The sequence below is a fragment of the Lagopus leucura genome, unplaced genomic scaffold (assembly GCF_019238085.1).
Source record: "Lagopus leucura isolate 7727_CA_CO unplaced genomic scaffold, USGS_WTPT01 Super-Scaffold_73, whole genome shotgun sequence".
Lineage (NCBI taxonomy): Eukaryota > Metazoa > Chordata > Aves > Galliformes > Phasianidae > Lagopus > Lagopus leucura.
In genome coordinates, this window is record NW_024962252.1 from 95,331,688 (window position 1) to 95,350,279 (window position 18,592).

General features: G+C 50.9%; 1 protein-coding gene across 1 annotated transcript in view; it reads right to left on the reverse strand.

The window, feature by feature from the left end:
- Positions 1 to 730: 730 nt before the first annotated feature.
- The window catches only part of SERTAD2 (SERTA domain containing 2), an 18,589-nt gene continuing 727 nt past the window's right edge, over positions 731 to 18,592 (reverse strand). The window contains exon 2 of the mRNA XM_042880643.1: positions 731 to 5,292. Coding sequence (XP_042736577.1) covers positions 4,338 to 5,288 — 951 coding nt within the window. The 5' untranslated portion in view covers positions 5,289 to 5,292 and the 3' untranslated portion in view covers positions 731 to 4,337. The remainder of the gene's footprint in view (positions 5,293 to 18,592) is intronic.

Here is an 18,592-nt window from a genome sequence, read left to right on the forward strand (position 1 = left end):
ATGGCGGGGAAGAATGGAAGGAAATCCTTGCAGAAACGGGCGATTTAACGCCTGCTCCTTCTGTTGGCTTGGTGACGCGCCTTCCCCTGGCAGCCTCTCCAGGTTCTGAGAGGAGTTGGTGGGTTTTTGGGATGAGTACGTTGGGACAGGGAAGATGGGCAGAAAGCCCTGCGGCCACAGCCGTGTCCTCGTTCCTTCTTGCCTGTTTTGTAGGGGCATCCAGCAGCTAAGGCAGGCGCTTACAAAAGGAGAGAAGCTCTGGAAGCAGAGCTGCCCGGAGAGGAGAACGCGGGATGTGCACAGGCACGAGGAGGGCAGCCCGCAGCCCCCAGCCCTGGAGCCAGAGGAGCTCCACGAAGCATTACGTGTGGCTTTAGGTTTTCCCCCCACGCGGTGTCTTGCCGGCTGCGTTTCAGCCCCGTCCGCGCATCCCCGAGCCGGGTCCGCGTCTGCCGGGGGGGAGGGAAGGGAGAGGGGGGGCGGATCGCATTGATTGACCGCTGTGCCTGCTGCACGTAGGGCCGAAGGGCTGAGAGCTCCCGGCTGCGGCCGCCGGCGGGGCCGCACGAGGCGGCGGTGCGGAAGGTATCGCTCGCTTCCCGCTGGGATTTCATGCCCTCGACGGAAGCGCGTGCCGCGCATTAAAGGCGGCCCGATCCCGATCCCTGCCCGCTGCTCCTCTGCCCAGCCGGCCGTGCCTTTTTACGAAGGGAAAGGAAAATAGCCGGCGTTTATTTTAATCGTTTATTGTATAATATAAAACTACAAAAGTAAGACTGCTCATTTCCATGTACGTTTGTCCAATTGTTTTTGATTACAGCCCATACCTACATGTGAATACAGTAATCTGGTTTCAGATGTATATGTCTGTAATATTGCATAGAAAAGGCACAGCTCTAAGGTCTGTGGGAGGGGGAAGGGGAAGTACAGCCTTTTTTTTCTTTTTTTTTGTCTTTTTCTTTTTTTTTTCGACACTAACAAGCCCTGTTCAAACACCCATGCATTGAACATGTCACACTATTTACACCTTTTCCAGAATCTTGGCCTTTACGGACGCCTGTATGCAATAGGTGGGAGTTGAAGGGGGTTGTATCAGCGATTGTATTGTAAGAGGATCCAGAATTGCATTAGGTTTGGTTGGGTTTTTTTTTTTTTAATTTTTTTTTTTTTTTTTCAGGAAAAGAAAAAGTGCTTAAAAAGAAACCCCCCAAAAAACGAATTTATTGAAAAACGTTCGGTCTTGTTAATGAACAGAAGCACTGAAAGCAACTTGCACAGAAGCAGGATACCAAAACCTGATGGGGGGAGGGGGGGGGAACCCAAGCAGCTGCCCCTGGTGCCAGCTCACCGTGTGCCAGGGCAGTGAATGCCTGTCTGATGGGCCGGGGCTGCTCGCTGTGTAACTGCCCTAACAGCCAGCTGTGCCTTCGTCACATTGGTGTTCACCAACCCAGGCTGTTATCATGCAGCACTGAGGGGGAAGGAAAGAAAAAAAAACAACAAAAAAACTCTCCTGAAGTCCAAATTTCTTCTTACAGTGTTTTGTTTTGTTTTGTTTTGCAGATTTCCAGCAACCGGACCCATATTAGAAAGAGTGAGGGGGGAAAAAAATGTCCTGTGACCCATCCCTGTCCTGCCTGCAACTCCATTGGTTTGCTCTGAATCTGGCTCCCATACCCTTGTTCATACAGATTTACATTCCTACAAGAGAATACATTCCTACCATACATTCTGTACATGTTACAATCCAGATGTTGTTAGCTTCACAATAAAATAAATATATTTACAGAAGGAAGGAAAAAAAAAAAAAAAAAAAGAATAAATAATTTATGAAAAAAAAAGGAAAAAAAAAAGAAACTTCAAATCCAAAGCTCTTTTATTCTGCTCCCCTCTTGTCACTTCATTGCACATTAATGTCACTCTCCGTGCCTGGCACAGGGCTCCTCCTTGTTGGGACCTGGGCTGCAGTGCTGCCTTGTGTGGGGTGAGGTGTAGTTGGTGCTCATCCCCTCTTCTGTGAGCACAAAACTGCAGCGAGCTGCGCCTGAGCAACGGCACAGCGCTCCCCAAATAGCATCTATGCGAACTTCTGCCTAACATATGGTGTTTGTTTGACTGTGTAAATAACCCCCAAAAAACAAGGGCAGCTCCGGCGTGCTCCAAAGTGGTTTTTCACCACGGTGATGCGAGCACGAGGCGCGTTGTGGTGTGAGATGGCTGCTGGTGCTGCGTGCCTCCAGGTCTGTGCAATGGGCACCGCTGCGTCCCCAGCGCTGCTCTGAGAGGGGCTGAGCTGCTACGGGGGGCCGCGGCTGAGCGAGGGCCCTCCTGCTGCCGTGGTCCCTGCGCTGTGCTTGGTCAGCAGCTGCGGTGGAAGCGATCACCTACGTGTCGAGTCCGCCGGATCCGTCAGCATCGCTGAGTTTGGTTTGGAAATAAAGGAAAGCAAACCCTCCTCAGGCCAGCTGCCCCCGGCCCCGCTCCGCAGGCGGAGGAACGCAGAGGCGGCCGGTGATCGGTGCCTTTTGCTTCTGTCAGGAGTTCCTTCATTGCAAAACGCGTTTGCTTCTACGCTGTCTGTGTGCAGATCTATGCTCTAGCTACCTATCTCTACGCTAATAAATACACGTGGCCTGGTTTAAAGTGCCAATTTATAGAAAGCCGCCTCCTTCCGAGGCGAGCGAGACCCAATTTCATCCATGACAGGAAGGGAGCAGAGCTGACTGAATATTGCCAAATGACGTCAAACATAATTTAAAATTTCTTAAATAAATATAAAAGTTATTCCTAAAGAAGCCATAGGCATGTCAACAATATAGGTTGTAACCGGCGCTCAACAGCTAAAGTACCATCAGAAAACTAAAATGCCACAGCGACTTCAGCAACAGGCATGATACATTGCAAACGTTTTGTCTTTAAATTAAATGTACACCACGACGAACCCAGAAAATGCAATCGGTGCGGTAATGAGAAGACTTGCCAGGTGTGACGGGGGGGCGGGACCATGCATAGAAAGCTGTGTCTATTTGTTGTAAAACAGGTCTATAAAGTGTAAAGCAGGTAACGCAGTCGATACGAGAAACCAACCCTATACGAGATGCCGAGTGATGTAACGCGACTGGCTCCAGTTTCAACAGCAATGGATACGAAAGCGAGTCCGTCCAGTGCAGGTAAGAGATGAGCTTCACTGCAGTAATACTGAAGTTGCCTTTTTCAGCACTTAGCACAGTGAGGTGGGGCGAGGAAAGGAGAGGTGCTCCAAGAAAGGGCCCGCGGGTGCTGCTGGCACGGAGCGGCGGCACCGACCCCTCCGGAGCCAAGGGGGGAAGGAGAGCAGCGCCGGCACCGCCGGGTGCAGTTCCACAGCTGGTTCCTGCCGACCGCTCCGTGTTGGACGAGGACATGGCTCTGAGTTTGGGGATCACAGTAGTGCGCAGTGGGTGCAGCAGGGAGCGGACGCTGGCGGGGCTCCTGCAGAAGCAGCTGCCAGCCCTTTCTTAAAGCACTTGGTTTGTTTTGTTTGCATTCAGGGAAACCGACCGCAGGCTTATTTGATCTAATTTTCTCTTTGCACCATACACATATAAAACGTTACAACTCTGTATAAAAGTACAAGTGGTTCTTGTACATCTGAATTATGCAGGAACTATGTGAGCAAATCCTATCAAAATAGCTATTTTTTTTTTTTCCGTGTGTATAAACAGCATTTGTTTTTAGAAAAAACAATATCATAAACTGCAGAATCTGTACAAAAATATAAAATAAATTTGGGCAGCAGTTTCTGAACAGCCATGTAAATGCAACACTTAAAGAGGAGCGGGTTAATGCCTCCAAAAGGCTGAATTGCTGAGTCAACCTCTACAGGGCTAAAATGGTATTGAGATTATCTAAATAATAATTCTTTTGTTTTTTTTTTAACCTCTCGCAATAAAACTTATAGAAAAAATAGACAAATATGCACATGCAATTTACAGCTTTCCCCAACATAATCCTTGTGCTTAGCTTGTACAATTTCTTTTTTTTTTCTGTAATAACATAACATTGTCTACAATACGTATTCTTTCCTCTACCGGATATTCGGTCTTCCTTGAGGAACCACTTGGAAAAAAATACATTAGAAGTGGTCGTACATGGATGAAGGCACTCCAACTCTGCTTGAAGCAAAAACTAGTGTGATCCTTTTCTTTTCCAAAAAGGCAAGCAAGGACGCATGCACAGTGCTGTGAATCGGGTGGGAGGGACGATGGAAATACTACCGAGTGTATATACTGGTACTTAAAACGAAAGAAATAAAATAAAAGAGAGAGAGAGAGAGAGAGTTGCTCTATTTCTACGCTTTAAGACCCAACAAGCACCTCCATGATGTGATCCAGTTCTGTGAGGTCCATTTTGAAAGGCTGATTTGGAGTTACTGGCTGGCTGCTGTACGGCGCCAGCGTCTTTAGGAGCTCGTCCGCCGAGACGGGCGCCATTTTGGAGGCAGCCCCCGCGGCCGACGTGCAGGGGTCAAAATCATACATGGACGTGTCAATGTCAGCGAACAGAATGTCATCCAGGGTCAAGTCTGTGAGGAAACCTGTGGAAGTCGTGATCTCGAAGTTGCCAGGGAGCGGCTCCATGAGTTTGGACTCGGCCGTTCTGCTCTCCGCGACGCCCTCGGGCTTGGGAACGCTGGACTCGCAGGGGTGGGCTTTAGAGTCACCGGCGGCTGATTCGGCTGCTACTGCTACTGCCTCTGCGGAGGTAGGTGCGGGACAGAGCTCCTCGATTTCATCCAAGGCTGAGGAGAAGCTGTCCTTGACTGGCTGGAGAGCAGGAGGTGGTAGTTTCGTCGGACCGTCGTGCTGGACGGTCGGGGAAGTGCAAAAAGTGTCGTCCTCGAGCAAAGAGGCCGGGGTGAGGCAGGACTCCAGGGGCGTAGTGCTTACCAAGTCAGTGGGGAGCAGGGACGGGGAGGCGAGGTGGCTGAAGGCCGGCTGGGCCTCGCGGAAGTTGTCGCTGAGAGGGTCAGCGGGCTGCGACGCGGTCACAAACATGGGCCTCAAGCTGCCTTCTTGTTTGAGTTCTTCCTGGATTCGCCTCAGCATGTTGTTAATTAAAACTGTCTTTTGCAAGCTTGGCTCGGTTAATGGCCTGTGGTTATAAAGTTTCATAAGGGAAATGTTGAAGATAGTCTGACGCTGTAAGGTGTACGACACCTTAGAGGGACCGTCAGTAGGAGACACCACTTTGCCTTCCAACCCATCTTCATGCTCGTCAAACTTCCGCTTTCCTCCTTTCCCCAACATATATCTGAAAGGAAGGAGAAGGCACTGATGAAGACAGCGAAGCTGAAATCCGCTCTCCTTTTCCACCCAAGCGGTTACCCGATCAATCCCTGGGCCCCGTCCAGGTGTGGGCAGCCCGGACAAACCGTGCCCTCCTCGTCAGCCCGAGCACACAGAGCTGCCTGCTTAAAACTCACCCTTTGCTCACAGTGGGGAAGCGGAAGCAACCTGAACTCTGTGCTCTGTCACTTTTAAGAGTGGCTATGCTGGCAAATCCTAAGCAGGAACTAGAGCAGCACCTGGAAAACTCCAGCCCCTGTGTACCTGGTGGCAGGTTTTCCCCTGGCACATGTGACGGAGCGCGTGGTCCCACGTATCTGCAACCTACAGACTCTGTTAAATGCACCTTAGAATTTCCTGACTGCTGCGGGAGCACTGCTGGGCATAGAAACACGGCACACTCTTCTTGCAAGTCATTTCCCTTTTCGTTCGAAGCTGTGTTCATGGGGGGAAGGGGAACGAGGCTCAAGCAGTCATGCACTGAGAGAGTCCTCAGGGAACAGAGAGACCTCAGCGAAGTCTGGGAATTGAGCTCCTCGGATAGGTGCATCTCTGACCTCATGGGTTTATTTAAATGATTGCATACGGCCTACACGTCTGGAGGAGGAAATGCAGTTATTTCCTTCATCACAGAATTAGACAAATTACAGACAAAGAAGAAGAGCCGCCGGGTCATTTAGCCTGATGGCCAAGTTAATTCTGTGCAAGCTTTGCTGCCGCAGTGGGGGCCCCAGAGCCAGGCAGTGCAGTGCATGGGGTGTGGGGACACAGGCACCTCCATCACAGAGCCCTCCAGGTGCAGGGCAGCCACGGGGCACCCAGCTGAGGCACAGCCCCAGCCCCATGCTGGGGACGGGCCCGTGGAAGGAAGGCTGCACGGCACAGGGCTCAGTGGGCACCGCTGCCTGCTGCAGCGTGGGAGGGCTGTGCTGGTGGGGGCAGGAAACGCTGTCACACGGCAGCTGAGATCCTCTCCTCAGCCCCTCCTTCACCACCTCCAGACGGGCTTCCCAGAGGCCCCGGGTGGCTTCTCTTCTCCGAAACCAAAGTGTGTTCCGTGCTCAGGATGGTGACAGGCATAGCCCCATGTTGTGCATCTGACCAGGGGGGGACTGGAGAACCAGGAGCTTCATTACACAGCTGCCTCCCAGCTCTCATACAAAGGCACAACATGCCTTCCTTATTGGAGCACCATTCTCAGTTCCCCCAGCAGGACCCATGCCCACAGTATGACTGAGCCTGGCGGGTGTGAGGCGTTTGGTCACTGCAACCCAGTCAGACAAGCAGACAGCACTGCTAAGGACATGCAGACAGCCACAGGAACGTCTGCGGAGCACCGAAAAGTGAAGAGCCCTCACAAAATGGGACAGAGGGGAAGGGGCAAAAAAAAGTCGGGGTTTCGATGGAAAAAGGGATGAGGTTCAGAAAGCATTTGCTGGATGCAAAATCCCAAATCAGACTGGGTGAAGTGAGCCTTTTTCTGGTTAAAAATAAGTCCCGAACCCAGATCATTTTCTAGCATATTATGCAATAAAAAAAAGCAAGGCGGGGGGAGGGAGCAGCGCGGCGGAGCTGAGGAACAGGCAGGCTGCGATCCAAGCGCCTTGGCCAGCTCCCAGCAGTCCCCGCGCCTGGAATCTCGGGTGAGCAAAACCTCTGAAATGTAGCACTACTGCCGGGCTCTGGTTTTTCTCCGCTCCCTGCTGTCACTTCCACGGCCTACTCCAGAGCCACGCACGTGTGCCGGGGCTGCTGGGGAGGATCTCCTGTTCGAACATTCACGGCCAACGCGCCTCCTGTGACTTCCGACAAACACGGCAAGAGCGGCAGCTGGAGGCCAGCGCGAATCCCAGGTCCTACGGGGCTCCAGCACACGCTAAAGGAGCCGTGGGTCACGAAGAGGGCCGGCAGCTTCCCACCCCTTCCTCCTCTCTCCACCCCTGAAAAAAGACAGACTCTGTCCTACAGACATACCGACGTTCCATCCGCAACGTCCTATCTATTTAAAGAGAGATTTGCTAATGGCTCGGGGACTGCGAGAGTTTTGAAGCTTGTCAGGCTGCGCGAGGAATGTATAAAAATATTCATTGCACAAAGCCAACCTTTTTCCCCAGGATAAAGGAAACACCATTGCCGTGGCCGTGCTCTGCTCCCTACGTTGGTTACGGAATGGTATCATTGGGGACACATCTCTGAAGAGCCCCAGTGAGTCGGCTGCTGCCGCGCGCGCCCAAGATGGAGGTGCTGGTACAGCTGGACATTTTCTAAGCCGGCCAACAGCGATGGGATCATCATTAGTAAACACAACGATAAGCTCTCTACGACGTGTTCCAGGAAGCTCAGAAATGATTCAAGGTTTCCTGTACGTATGACTGTCACGCTTTCACATCTCACTCGATCTTCACGTAGCTTAGCTCAGAGCTTGTCCTTTGAAAAGACAAAACGGACCAGGAGAACTCAAAACTTAACCTCCAGCGCAGTTTTCAGTGCTCTTCTCCCCAGAAAAGCTCTCTAAAAAAACATTTAACTATTAAAGGCACAAAGCAGGACTGCAGCCCAAGCAGGAGGGTTTTGTTCTCCCAAATGGGGGCTCAGACGAATTCCACTACGCTCCCAGCTTTGTAGAGTTCCACTTTATTCCCTTCTTCTCCGGCATGCAAATGGGAATTGTAAAAACATTTTCCTCCAGCTTCCATAAATCACTTTACTCACTCCAAGCGAAGCAAGGAGGCCGTATCTTTTCAGACCAAGTGATGCAAGTAAGAACAGACATGCTTTGAGCCTTGCAAGCTTTTCTCTGGATCTCTGTAATTGTGCAGTTTCGGACTGCCTGTTTATTCTTTACAGTTCAAACCACCTCCTCCTACCAGCAGTTTCGTGCCTACACTAGAGAGATCCCTTTTGTACATCTTAAGGCATCACACGCCATAAAAACAAGCTGCAAGCTCAAACATCTCCAACAAAACTCTCCCTGCTAAACCTCTCCAGCCAGAGCTCCTGCCAGGAGAACGAAGGCACTGAACTTACAGAGCTGGCTGGGTAAAGACTGGGGTGAGAAGAGACCGGATTGCACCCTTCTAAGCATGGGACGTCAGAGTCCTACGGAACAGGGACAGGGGTTTGGTACACAAGTTAGTTTTGAATGTTGTTGGGGTGTGTGGAACTCGAAAGCTGAAGAAAGGCCATGGAAAAAAATGAATTTATCCAGAGAAGAGGGGTGGGAAATGACTTGGAGATTTTCCCCAACATTATCCACCAGTTGGCCCCAGAGTTGGAAGATCCAGACCCAGAAGCTGAACCATTGTTGCTGAGAAAGATGCAGTTTGCTTTTTTGCCCATTTAGGGTGATTGCACGTGCCTCAGAGCCAGAGAAATGCTAGCATTGTTTGGGAGCTGGCTTCTCTTAATTGAAAAACAAAAGTCATATAGACATATTTTTCATTTGCGTGTCATTCAGTGTCCTTCCATTGGTGCTCTTCAGACTGAGCTGGGAAGAAATACGGTTGGGGCTCAGCAGAAGAGATCATCAGCTTGGATCAACTGCACAGAAAAAAGCTTGCGTGATGCCTGCCTGCTGACAGCCCTGGGCTCTGCAAGAAGAGGGTTGCACACATCGAGGCAGAGATGCTGCATGCAGCAGTTTACTCCATTAGTCCTTGCTACTGCTGGGCTGTTTCTAAAGAAGTCGTTATTAATTGAGAATTTGGCACAGGGATGCACTGGATATATTGGGGAAAAACGAAGAGAAGAAAAGAAAAACAAAAGAGGGAAAGGTGATCATTAACGTTAACTCACAAAGGTTTTTAACAGCTTTGTTTGAAACGCCTCTCAAGGCTGAGGGCTCTTCTTGGAAGTCACTTCCACAGCCCACAAGAGCCCCGGCTCACTGGGGCAGATGAGAAGGAAGACAAAGAAAGAGGAAATGGGCACCGGGAGAGACGGAGTCTTCAAGAAGTTGCTCTTCCACTCACATTGGTGCCACCCCATCAGCCAGCCCAGAGGACAAGCAGGTGAATTTGGCAAGGCTCGCTGTTAGAACCAGCAGCACACTGCTCACAGAGGTGAACGCACCCGACTGCGGAGCCCACAGGCAGCCAATCACCCCATGTCTGGAGCACGGAGCGTCACTTCCTTCTCCTCCATCCCTTGCTCCTCATCCTTGAGGGCTGCGTTGGCTGAATCCTGGCCTGATGGTAGTCAATGAGAGTTTTGTTACAGCCTTCAGCAGGATCAGGATTTGGCACCGGGAGCTGCAGGACCGAAATAAAAAGGTCTTTTGTGCCAACTGGGTTGGACTGGCAAGATGAAGGCTGGCTCCCCAGTGCTAGCAGAGGTGTGCACGCCCCGCAGATATCACTGAGCTGCCCAGCCCAGCCTCAGGGAGCACCTGAACCCACAGCCAGCTCCCACGGCTTCCAAGCAGCCATCCTGGAGAGCTGGGGAGGCAGAGCAGTACTTCCACCCACCCCCCAGTCTCAATGCTGATCTTTAAATCCTGGCACGGCAGCATCCCAGGGAGCTGTACAGCACGTACCATGCAGCAGCACACGGCTACACTCAGCGTGCTGCAGCTGGCTCATACTTTGTGCGCTGACAGGGCTTTGGTGTGGGTGGGGTTTCTTTTCTGTTTGTTTGTTTGGTTTGGGTTTTTTTTTTTTTGCAAGGCTGCTTCTCAGGATCTGATGCAGATTTTACTTGTTTGAGTTGAATGCGCCTGCGCTGCCTGGCTGAAGGGAGGGCTCCTGACGAGTGCTGCTGGGTAAGGATCTGTTCTAACAGCAGAGGTGAGCAGAAGACACAAAGGCCAACCCTATGCGAGAGGCAGGGGGAAGAGAGCCGTGCTGGGCTTTGTGCCCCTCCAGAACCACGGTCTCTCATCTGTGGGGGTTGTTTTCCCCAACACACGCATTTTATATTAATTCTGGATGGGTTTTTGTTTTGTTTCTTGAACAGAGCGAGGTTTAATAAGCACTTACAGAACTCTCCTTCAGAGCTGCATTAAAAAATTGGCCTCCTGGGTAGCTCTGTGCTTCCAGAGAGCACAGGGAATTGCTTTCACGTTCACAAGCCTTCAGCACACGGCCGCTGGTGCCAGCAGTAGCTGTCAGTGGCGGCTATTTCTCCCCTCTCCCTGCAGGCTCAGCATCAGCACCCACCCACCCACCCTGGAAGGCTGCGGCAGAGCGACAGGCCTTTCCAGGCTCAGGCTGAACTGGAAATAAAGGCAGCCACGGTGGGCGATGCTCAGGGGTTGGTCTAAGAACCGTTTAAGCACAAGGAAAGCCGGCACAGGGCAGCAGAAGCTTGGATGCTGGTGTTTCTGGAGCGCGGCCCCTCTGCGGTTTGACTTGGGTGCTGGCAGCCCAGAGCCCCCCAGGCCCTGAAGGAACGTCCGCGTTCATCAGAAACTAAGGTGAAGCCTTCCTTAGCAAATAAGCCATGCAATTATAAAGGCAGTCAATAGCGTAACGCCAGCCAACGTGTTCCAGCGATATTTTGAAACTGTAATCTGATCCTACTGTTTCCATCCTCGTGCCTTGCCTGCTCTCCCTTGTTGCATACTGTACTATTTGAGGCCCAGAGGGCAGAGCAAGCTCTGGCTGTTTGTTAATGATCAGAAACTGCGTTTTGAGCACAGCTCTCCGTGCGCCGCCCACACGACTTTCTTGATAGTTTGTGAAGCTCTCAGCCTGCCCAGGCCCTGTTACAAGGCTCTCCGGGAAACAAAAAAGCCAGCAAAACAACCAGAAACACAACTCGCAAGCACCACTTCTGCCTTCACTTTCCAGCTCGTTTCTACCAGTGCTAAAAAAAAAAATAAATGCAAAGCCGCAGTCTAAGGCAACCTCCAACTCTGCAGTGTGTTAAGCCTCGCAGGAAACATATGCTTCTATTAAATTGGAAACAGTTTCTAATGCTGTCAGTTTGCTAAATGTAACACGTTCTCTTGGAAGGAGCCGAGCGGTTCCCATGTTTTTGACTAACTGCACGCACTGAGCAGAGCGCGGCCGATAAAGCTGCAATAAATATAAGGCTCCAATAAATATAGCTTAGGATAAATTACTGCCTCATTAAGTAATTGTTTGGAAAAAGGAGAGCAGGTTTTCTAGATTATAGCCATGTTATTAAGGGTGTTTATAATATTAAGAATTCTATCGGGGTAGCAGAACTTAATACAAGTTTAAATCAGACGGGCACTTGTTAGCTCGTTAAGCCATTAAAATCTGCCCTGGCAGAAGCAGGAGGGGAACAAGACGATGCAGGTTAGCTGGGAGCACTGCAGCCCAGCTATGAGCAACGAGGACAGCTTGTTTCAGCCCAGGGAGCAGGTAGAGCTGCTAGGCAGCGTTCTGAGGCTGGAAAACCTTTGCCCAAAACAGCTCTTATTCACGTGCAAGGCGGCGGTGTTTACTGGAAAAAGGGATTGCCCAGCACAAGACGCATCTATTGCAAATGTCTTACACCAGCTTTGACGTGGGTCTCGGTGGCGGGTTGCCACTGGGAGCCTTGGCTCTAGGGGTGATCACAGGGCACGATGCCCTCTGTGCAGAGCCTATATTCAGCCCCCCCCCCAGGACAGGATTTGCTGCGGCCCCATGTTTTGCAGAGCCACCCCATTGAACCGGCCAACGTTCTTCTCAAATGCAGGCTCCACGTGGCAGCCCTAAGGAAGCCGCCAGGCCTGCCAAGCACAAATCAAGTCATACAGCACTGGGTGCACGCAGGCTGAGCGGCTCTGTCTGCTGCCAGTGTCAAAAGCTGAAGGATTAGGATCTGCATAACACACCTGGGCATCAGTAGTAGGAAATGAGAGCCACGGTAAATAAAACCAGGCACTACATCAGGCCAGCTTCTCAGACTCCATTACGGGATGAGCTGATGATTCAGTAGGCTCTGCTTGCAGACACCTGAAAAGCACTCGAGCACTTCCACGCACAGGCCAAGCAGCTCACCCTGCTCCGTGCTGCTCCTGGCATTGGGGCCCCTCGCCCAGCAGCTGCCAGTCCCACTGGCACGCCAAGGCCTGTGTGCGGGGAGAAGCAGGGCCAGCATCTCTTGGAGCAGCAATGAAGATGGCTGTGCACCGCTCAGGGGCCTGGCTCAGCCACAAGCCAGCCACCTTCCTCCTCTTCCCACTACAGAGCCTGCAGGGCAGAGCGAGAGCGTGGCTGGGAAGAGGCTCCTTGTAAATCATTTTTGAAACAACCTGAAAGAGCTGCTGCGGCCACCAGAAAGTGACATGGATTAACAAACGCACATTCCCTTTTCCCTGCTAGGGTTACAAGACACGATGCTACCGGTCAGCCTCTAAGGGAGAAGGATGAAACAGCACAACCAACACATCCCTCCTCCTCAGCAACGCCACTGGAAGCCATAGATCACGGTGATGCTGTGCTGTACGCCACAAGACAGCTCTATTGGCACACACCAGGGGCCAGCCGGTATTTTTTTGTGGGCTGTAGCCCCATCTCTGCTGGCTGCGTAGCATAACATTCCCATAAAGGTTAATGGGAGCTGTGTGTGCATCCAAGAGGGACCACACTCCTTTGTGGATAATAAGAGAGTTTTCCACGTGTACTTATAATTGCTTGGTTAGAGCCCTTGCATTCGAGCGCATCACCGTGCCTTTTCCCCACAGATAGCTTGTTTTTCCCCCTCGTCCTCGGCCCTTCATCAACACACAGGGGAAAAAAAATATCCACACTGCTGCAGAAAGAACCAAACGGTTTGCCAAAAAGTAGGTTATTGCTCTGAAAACAGTGCTGAATAAATTATCACAGTCAAACTGAAAAGCAGCGAACCGGGGGGAGGGAGGGGAAGAGCAAAAACCTCCAAAGAAACGTGTGCTGCAAAATGCAAAGCACATCCCAGCAATGACAAGTCATTTTAGTTCCCGGCCTGCAGGTTTCGTTTCGACAATTCGTTTCTTGCTACTGAAAGTTAAAAGAGGCAAAAACCAAAGATTAGAACAGAAGGCATTTCCCTGGCACTCCATAAAGCAGCTATGCTGCTCTCAAGTTGCTTTCACCGCTGTTGCTCCAATAAAGGAACGCAGCCCTGCAAACAGTGAATTCAGTGACAAGCGCTCGCCGGCCCCCCATTCTCTTGCAGGGAGGTGGTAAAACTGCAGGACGTTTCTCCACCAATGAGAACAACAACAACAAAGTTAAAGTTTGACACGACAGTTTGCTAAGACAGCGCTCGGTGATGTTATCACGTTGTCTCACCCGTGGCCTTTCAGCCCGGCACGCTGCAGCGCTCGCGTTTGTTGAAACATTTTCATGTCTGCCCAAGGAACCCTCTGAGAGCTGATAAAGGGAAACTTTGGCCAGCCTTGAACTGCTCTCAACGTGCAGCAGCCACGGCCAGAGAGGAAAGGGATTTCATTTTTTTACAGCACCTGTTGGATTGCACGATGAAAACGAGTGCACTGAAGCGGTGCCATTCCAAATAGCTCCCAAGCAATCCAGTGTTTTAAGTAATGCATTAGTTCTCAAATATATCATTTTAACTAATACAGGGATGCTCTTCTAACAGCATATTTTAACGGTGTATGTACTCAGCCTGTACTTTGAAGCATGCTTCTCATCGGTCACTTAGTGCAGAATGAAAACCCGATTCCCATTCCAGGAATCAGGAGTGGAAAATACAGAAGGAGATGGGGAAACTGAAACGGAGAGTCCTGAACCTCATTTTGTATTTGACCAGAGCAGCCCATTCCCCTCTCCAAAGAGGTTATGATGCTAGTTTTCCCCACAATTAAACAAGCAGACAAAACACACACACGACACAGATGTATGATGTGAGTTGCAGCAGCAAAGAGAAGCAGGGCAGCAAGAGGAAGCTCAGCGCTGTGCGACACAGGCATGCACACCAACAACTTGGTAGTGCCTCTGTTCCTTTGTGAGGCGTTTGTGTAATGCCTCGGTTAGGGGAGGAGAGGGGAAGGGCTGCTCCAAAGAGCCAGATGGAGCAGGAGGGTGAAAGAGAGCACGTGCTCGAGAACAGGAGGGGAACCCAAGCGAGTTATCAGGCCCCTGGGACAGCCAGCATGAAAGTCGGCCCGGTCAAAATCCCTCCGCTGGCAGCAGCGTGAGTCACTGCTCCTGCACGGGATGGGCACACGGAGCAGCACACAGCGCTGTGGGCACAGCTCACACGCAGACAGCTCTCTCTGACTGGCACACACGTACACTGGCACACGGAGATAAAGCAAAGCGTTACCACTAGCTGAAAAAACTCTGTGGTTTGTGCATGCACGCCCGCCTCCTATCTTGATGAAATGTGTCTTTTAAAAAATATGCAAACGATATGCGTGCACGTGTACCTATTAAAGCACTTTCTTCCCCTGGTGAAAGGCTGCCTGTAAAAACACACCAAGAGTAAAGGGTTTGTGGAGGCGCCGGAAGATGATGGTGTATTTCTGAATTAGGTTTTAAAACTTCATTTTGCAGCTACCTGAAGTGGAGACAAAGCTGCCTTTAGGCATCTGAAACTAGTCAGACCTGCTGTAGCAGTTGTACAGTTTGCTTCAAATATGCCCTCCACTCTCCTTTCAACCTCCACCCCAACATATATCCGCATAGTTTACCTCCAATCATGGGCGGTTCTTTCTATAGCACAGCTCGCTCGCCCTCACCGCCCGCCTGGCACGACAGGAGGTTTTAAAGGACTGAAGTTAGAGGCAGCTCTGCGGGGAACCTCAGGGACTGCTGAGGAAGGAGCTGATAATTGTTGTATTTCCATCGGGGTGAGCGTGGCTCCAGAGGCACAGAGTTTCTGGGGGAGATCAGGGAGTGAGAGAACAGCTTTACTCATCGCACATCACCCAAGCCAGCTTTTGGGCCAGTTTGTGTCTTCACAACTAGTCAGGGCTCCTTTGAAAAAGGAACTTCTTTCTTCTGCTACTTCCATATACCACCCAGTTTTAAAAATAACATGGAAGAAAACAACTCACATTTGCACTTTTCTTTTTTGTGTTCTTAACATACTGGAAGCAGAAGCTGCCAGGTGAAATCTAATACGTCTTACCAACGTGAAAGCAAGGTAAACAAGCTTTGGCTCCTAATAATCACACAAACTGAGGCTCGTGCCATTCAACGCCACTTCAAACTCAATTCCAGTGTAATTTTAATGAGAAATTCCTTATTAGGCCCACCACTTGTCAAGACACCAACTGGGTCGTATAGGTTGGCAACTTCAGATGTTATAGCATCATAGAATGGCTTGTGCTGGAAGGGACCCGAAGGATCATAAAGCCCCAAGCTCTCTGCCACAGATTAGGCCATCAAGCTCCAGATCTGGTACCAGACCAGGTTATCCAGTGCGCCATCCAAGCTGGCCTTGAACACCTCCAGGGATGGAGCATCCACAGCCAATTCACTGAGAGCAGCACTGCAGAGAACTTTGGGGTTCGGGTGGTTGAAAAGCACAGTGTCATACGGCAAGACCAGCCGCTACGTACCATGAGGGCAGAGGAGTGAAGGCGGACCTTCACTGGGGGATAACAGCTGGCACTCACCTAACACCGTAATGCACAGCTCTTCTGACATGCTGGGCTGACAGGCTGGGCTGCTGTTTCCCTCATGCTAGCCAAGCCCTGGCCCCAGTGAAGGGACATGCAGGAGGCAAAAACTCACTCTCTGGTGGCTTTGCAGCTCCTCCAGGCCTCTCCAGCATCTTGCTCCTCAGCACCACTTCCAGCCACTCCTGTTAGTCTGCAGGACCACCCGCTCTGTACCATGGTACAGAGCTCTGCCTGGGAAATGCCCTCAAAGCGGCTGTTCCCCAGGCAGGAGTTCCCCCTCGAGCTGGAGGAATCTCCCAGCCATGCGTGGAGCACACCTTCACAGCTCCTCCCATCCTCCTCATGGTGACAGAGCATCCGACACGCTCACAGCAGCCGTCTCTGCCAGTCTCTGTGTGGTTTCTATTCCACACAGTGGCAGCAGGGAGGGTACAGCCCCTGACACCTCCCAGCCACATGTCTGCTTTCAGCTTTCTGCTCCACTCCAGGGCACCCAACGGCACAGTTAGTGCTGCATTTACAAGGTTTGCTTTCCCTGCTTGTGTTCAACAGTCAGCTTTGTTGTTTTATTCTTTTTCCTTTTCTTTTTTTTAAAGTGTTTGCACTGGTAATGCTGAACAAACCAAAAAAAAAAAACAAAAAAAAACCTGAAGCCTCCACTCCAGCAAACACAAGGACTGACGTTGTTTGTAAAAGAATTAAAGAACTACCATGTGTTGGAGGGTCCCTCTCCATGTACAGAAAGCAGGCACTTCTTCAAGGCAGCACAGCCCTTGAGACTGACAGAGATCAAGACGCAGCCAACTGCACTGGCAGGCCCTGAAGGAAGTCAGTGCTGCTCTCAGCTCGGCCAATTCCACCTGCTCCATGCCGTTCATTAGCAGGGGGTTCACCCACGCTGAAGCTCTGTGTCTCCATTTAAACTGGACCTTGCTCCCTCCTTCGGAGCGCTCCTGATCTTTGGACCTGGGAGCTGGAAGCTGCCGTTGCTGGCACTGATTGGTGCGTGTGTGTGCTGAGGAGCTGCTGCAACCAGAGCCGGATCCTCCTGAGCTGCCTGCGCACAGCCAGCTTGGGAGAAGGTGCATCTCCGCCGCCTTACAAAAAGCAGATCACCAGCAAACTGCTCACACTTCCAAAGCACCGCCTTCCCCCCCCCCCCCCCAACAGGTTACACTTTAAGATGTTACATAAAAGCAGAAATAGTCACAAGTATTTTGGATCAGCTGTCTGGTGCGAGAGCTCGTGGAGAAGAACTGTGCCAGGAGTGTTTTACAGCAGTATGAAAGAAGTCAGAGTTCCTGAACGAAGAGTATCGAATTTGAGGGCTTGCTTGGTAGTAATGCATGGCCTTAAACTCCTCCATGCCTCTCAGGCAGAGGACTGGAGTGCTTAGATTTTTTAGGCTATCATTTCCACCAAAACACTGAGAAACCGTGGCATTATTTCATCTATCCCATAGAAATATAGCAGGTGTATAAAGGAATACAATTACACTTCTTCATAAATCAGCACCTACAGACGTACTTAATGCTCTTCAAGCCTACTTCAGACAAAACCTGAAGTACCTACGGCTAGCAAGTTTCTTGTTTGTTTGTAATCAGCTTCAGAGAAACAGAAATCAGCCCAACACAAAAAAAATCAGTCAGGTTTTATATGCACAGAGCCTGGCTTCATTTGTTAGCAGTCCAATCCAGTTCCTGCCCAAAAGGAGTGGGTGGATTTTACTACCAACTTAAATGGAAGTAGGAGCAGTCACGAAAGGAGGAAGATCTCCAGCTGTTACTTTAGATGCTGCAATACTTGCCTGGACAATGGAAGAATTCCCTAGGACGTGCTCTAATATACCTATCAGGCAGCACAAATTGCTCGCCCTCCTCCTATCTCGAACACCACCACGAGCTCATTACATTAAATCAGATTCAAAAGATACCAGCTTCTTATGTGGACAGGTGTGCATTTTAACTTCAGGCAGAAAAGGCAACTTCTAATTCACCCTGCCTAACCAGCTGCTTCATTTCTAAGGTGATATACGGAATAACCAACAGCAACTTCACAATTCACTGCTGCTTTGCCATTGCAAAGGCTTCCCTTGCACTTAGGTGCATCTCCAACACATTTGAAGAGAGTATTTCATACAGGTGAGCCCCTACAAGTGGGACTAGAAAGGCAGGCACTGCTTTTTCAACTCACACCGATAGGAAGCGTTCACTCCTACACACAGCAGAGAGCTGATGTTAGGGGGCAGCCGAGCCCTCTACCACCATTGTTCGAGCAATAGCACGTCCTGCAGTGGCCAAATCCAGCACCCTGAGACGGCACAGAGAGCCACCGTGCTGTCCCCGGGCTTCACCGGTTGGAGAAGCCTGCGCTTCTTTGAGCAGGGAGTTCGCACTCGTCTGAGCACGGGCTGCCAAACAGAGCCGTGACACGCTGTGCCCCGCGCCGGGTGAGGGGGCCAGCAGGTGAAACGGGCACGTTCGTTTCACGTTACAGCCGTGTCACTGCCAATTAGCCAGCGAGGGGCTCAAAGGACAGCGCAGGAACCTCCCCGCAGATTTCCAACACAAGTGTCCCGGAGTTTTCCAGATGCGCTCGTGAAAACGCAAATAACAGCAGGTAACCGCACTCCCATTTCTGCGCTTAAAGAGAGCTTCCACGGCCGACACACCGACACGAGCGAGGCAGCGAACGCCCTGAACGAGAGGGGCAAAGCAAAGATTTTGCTTCAAGCCGC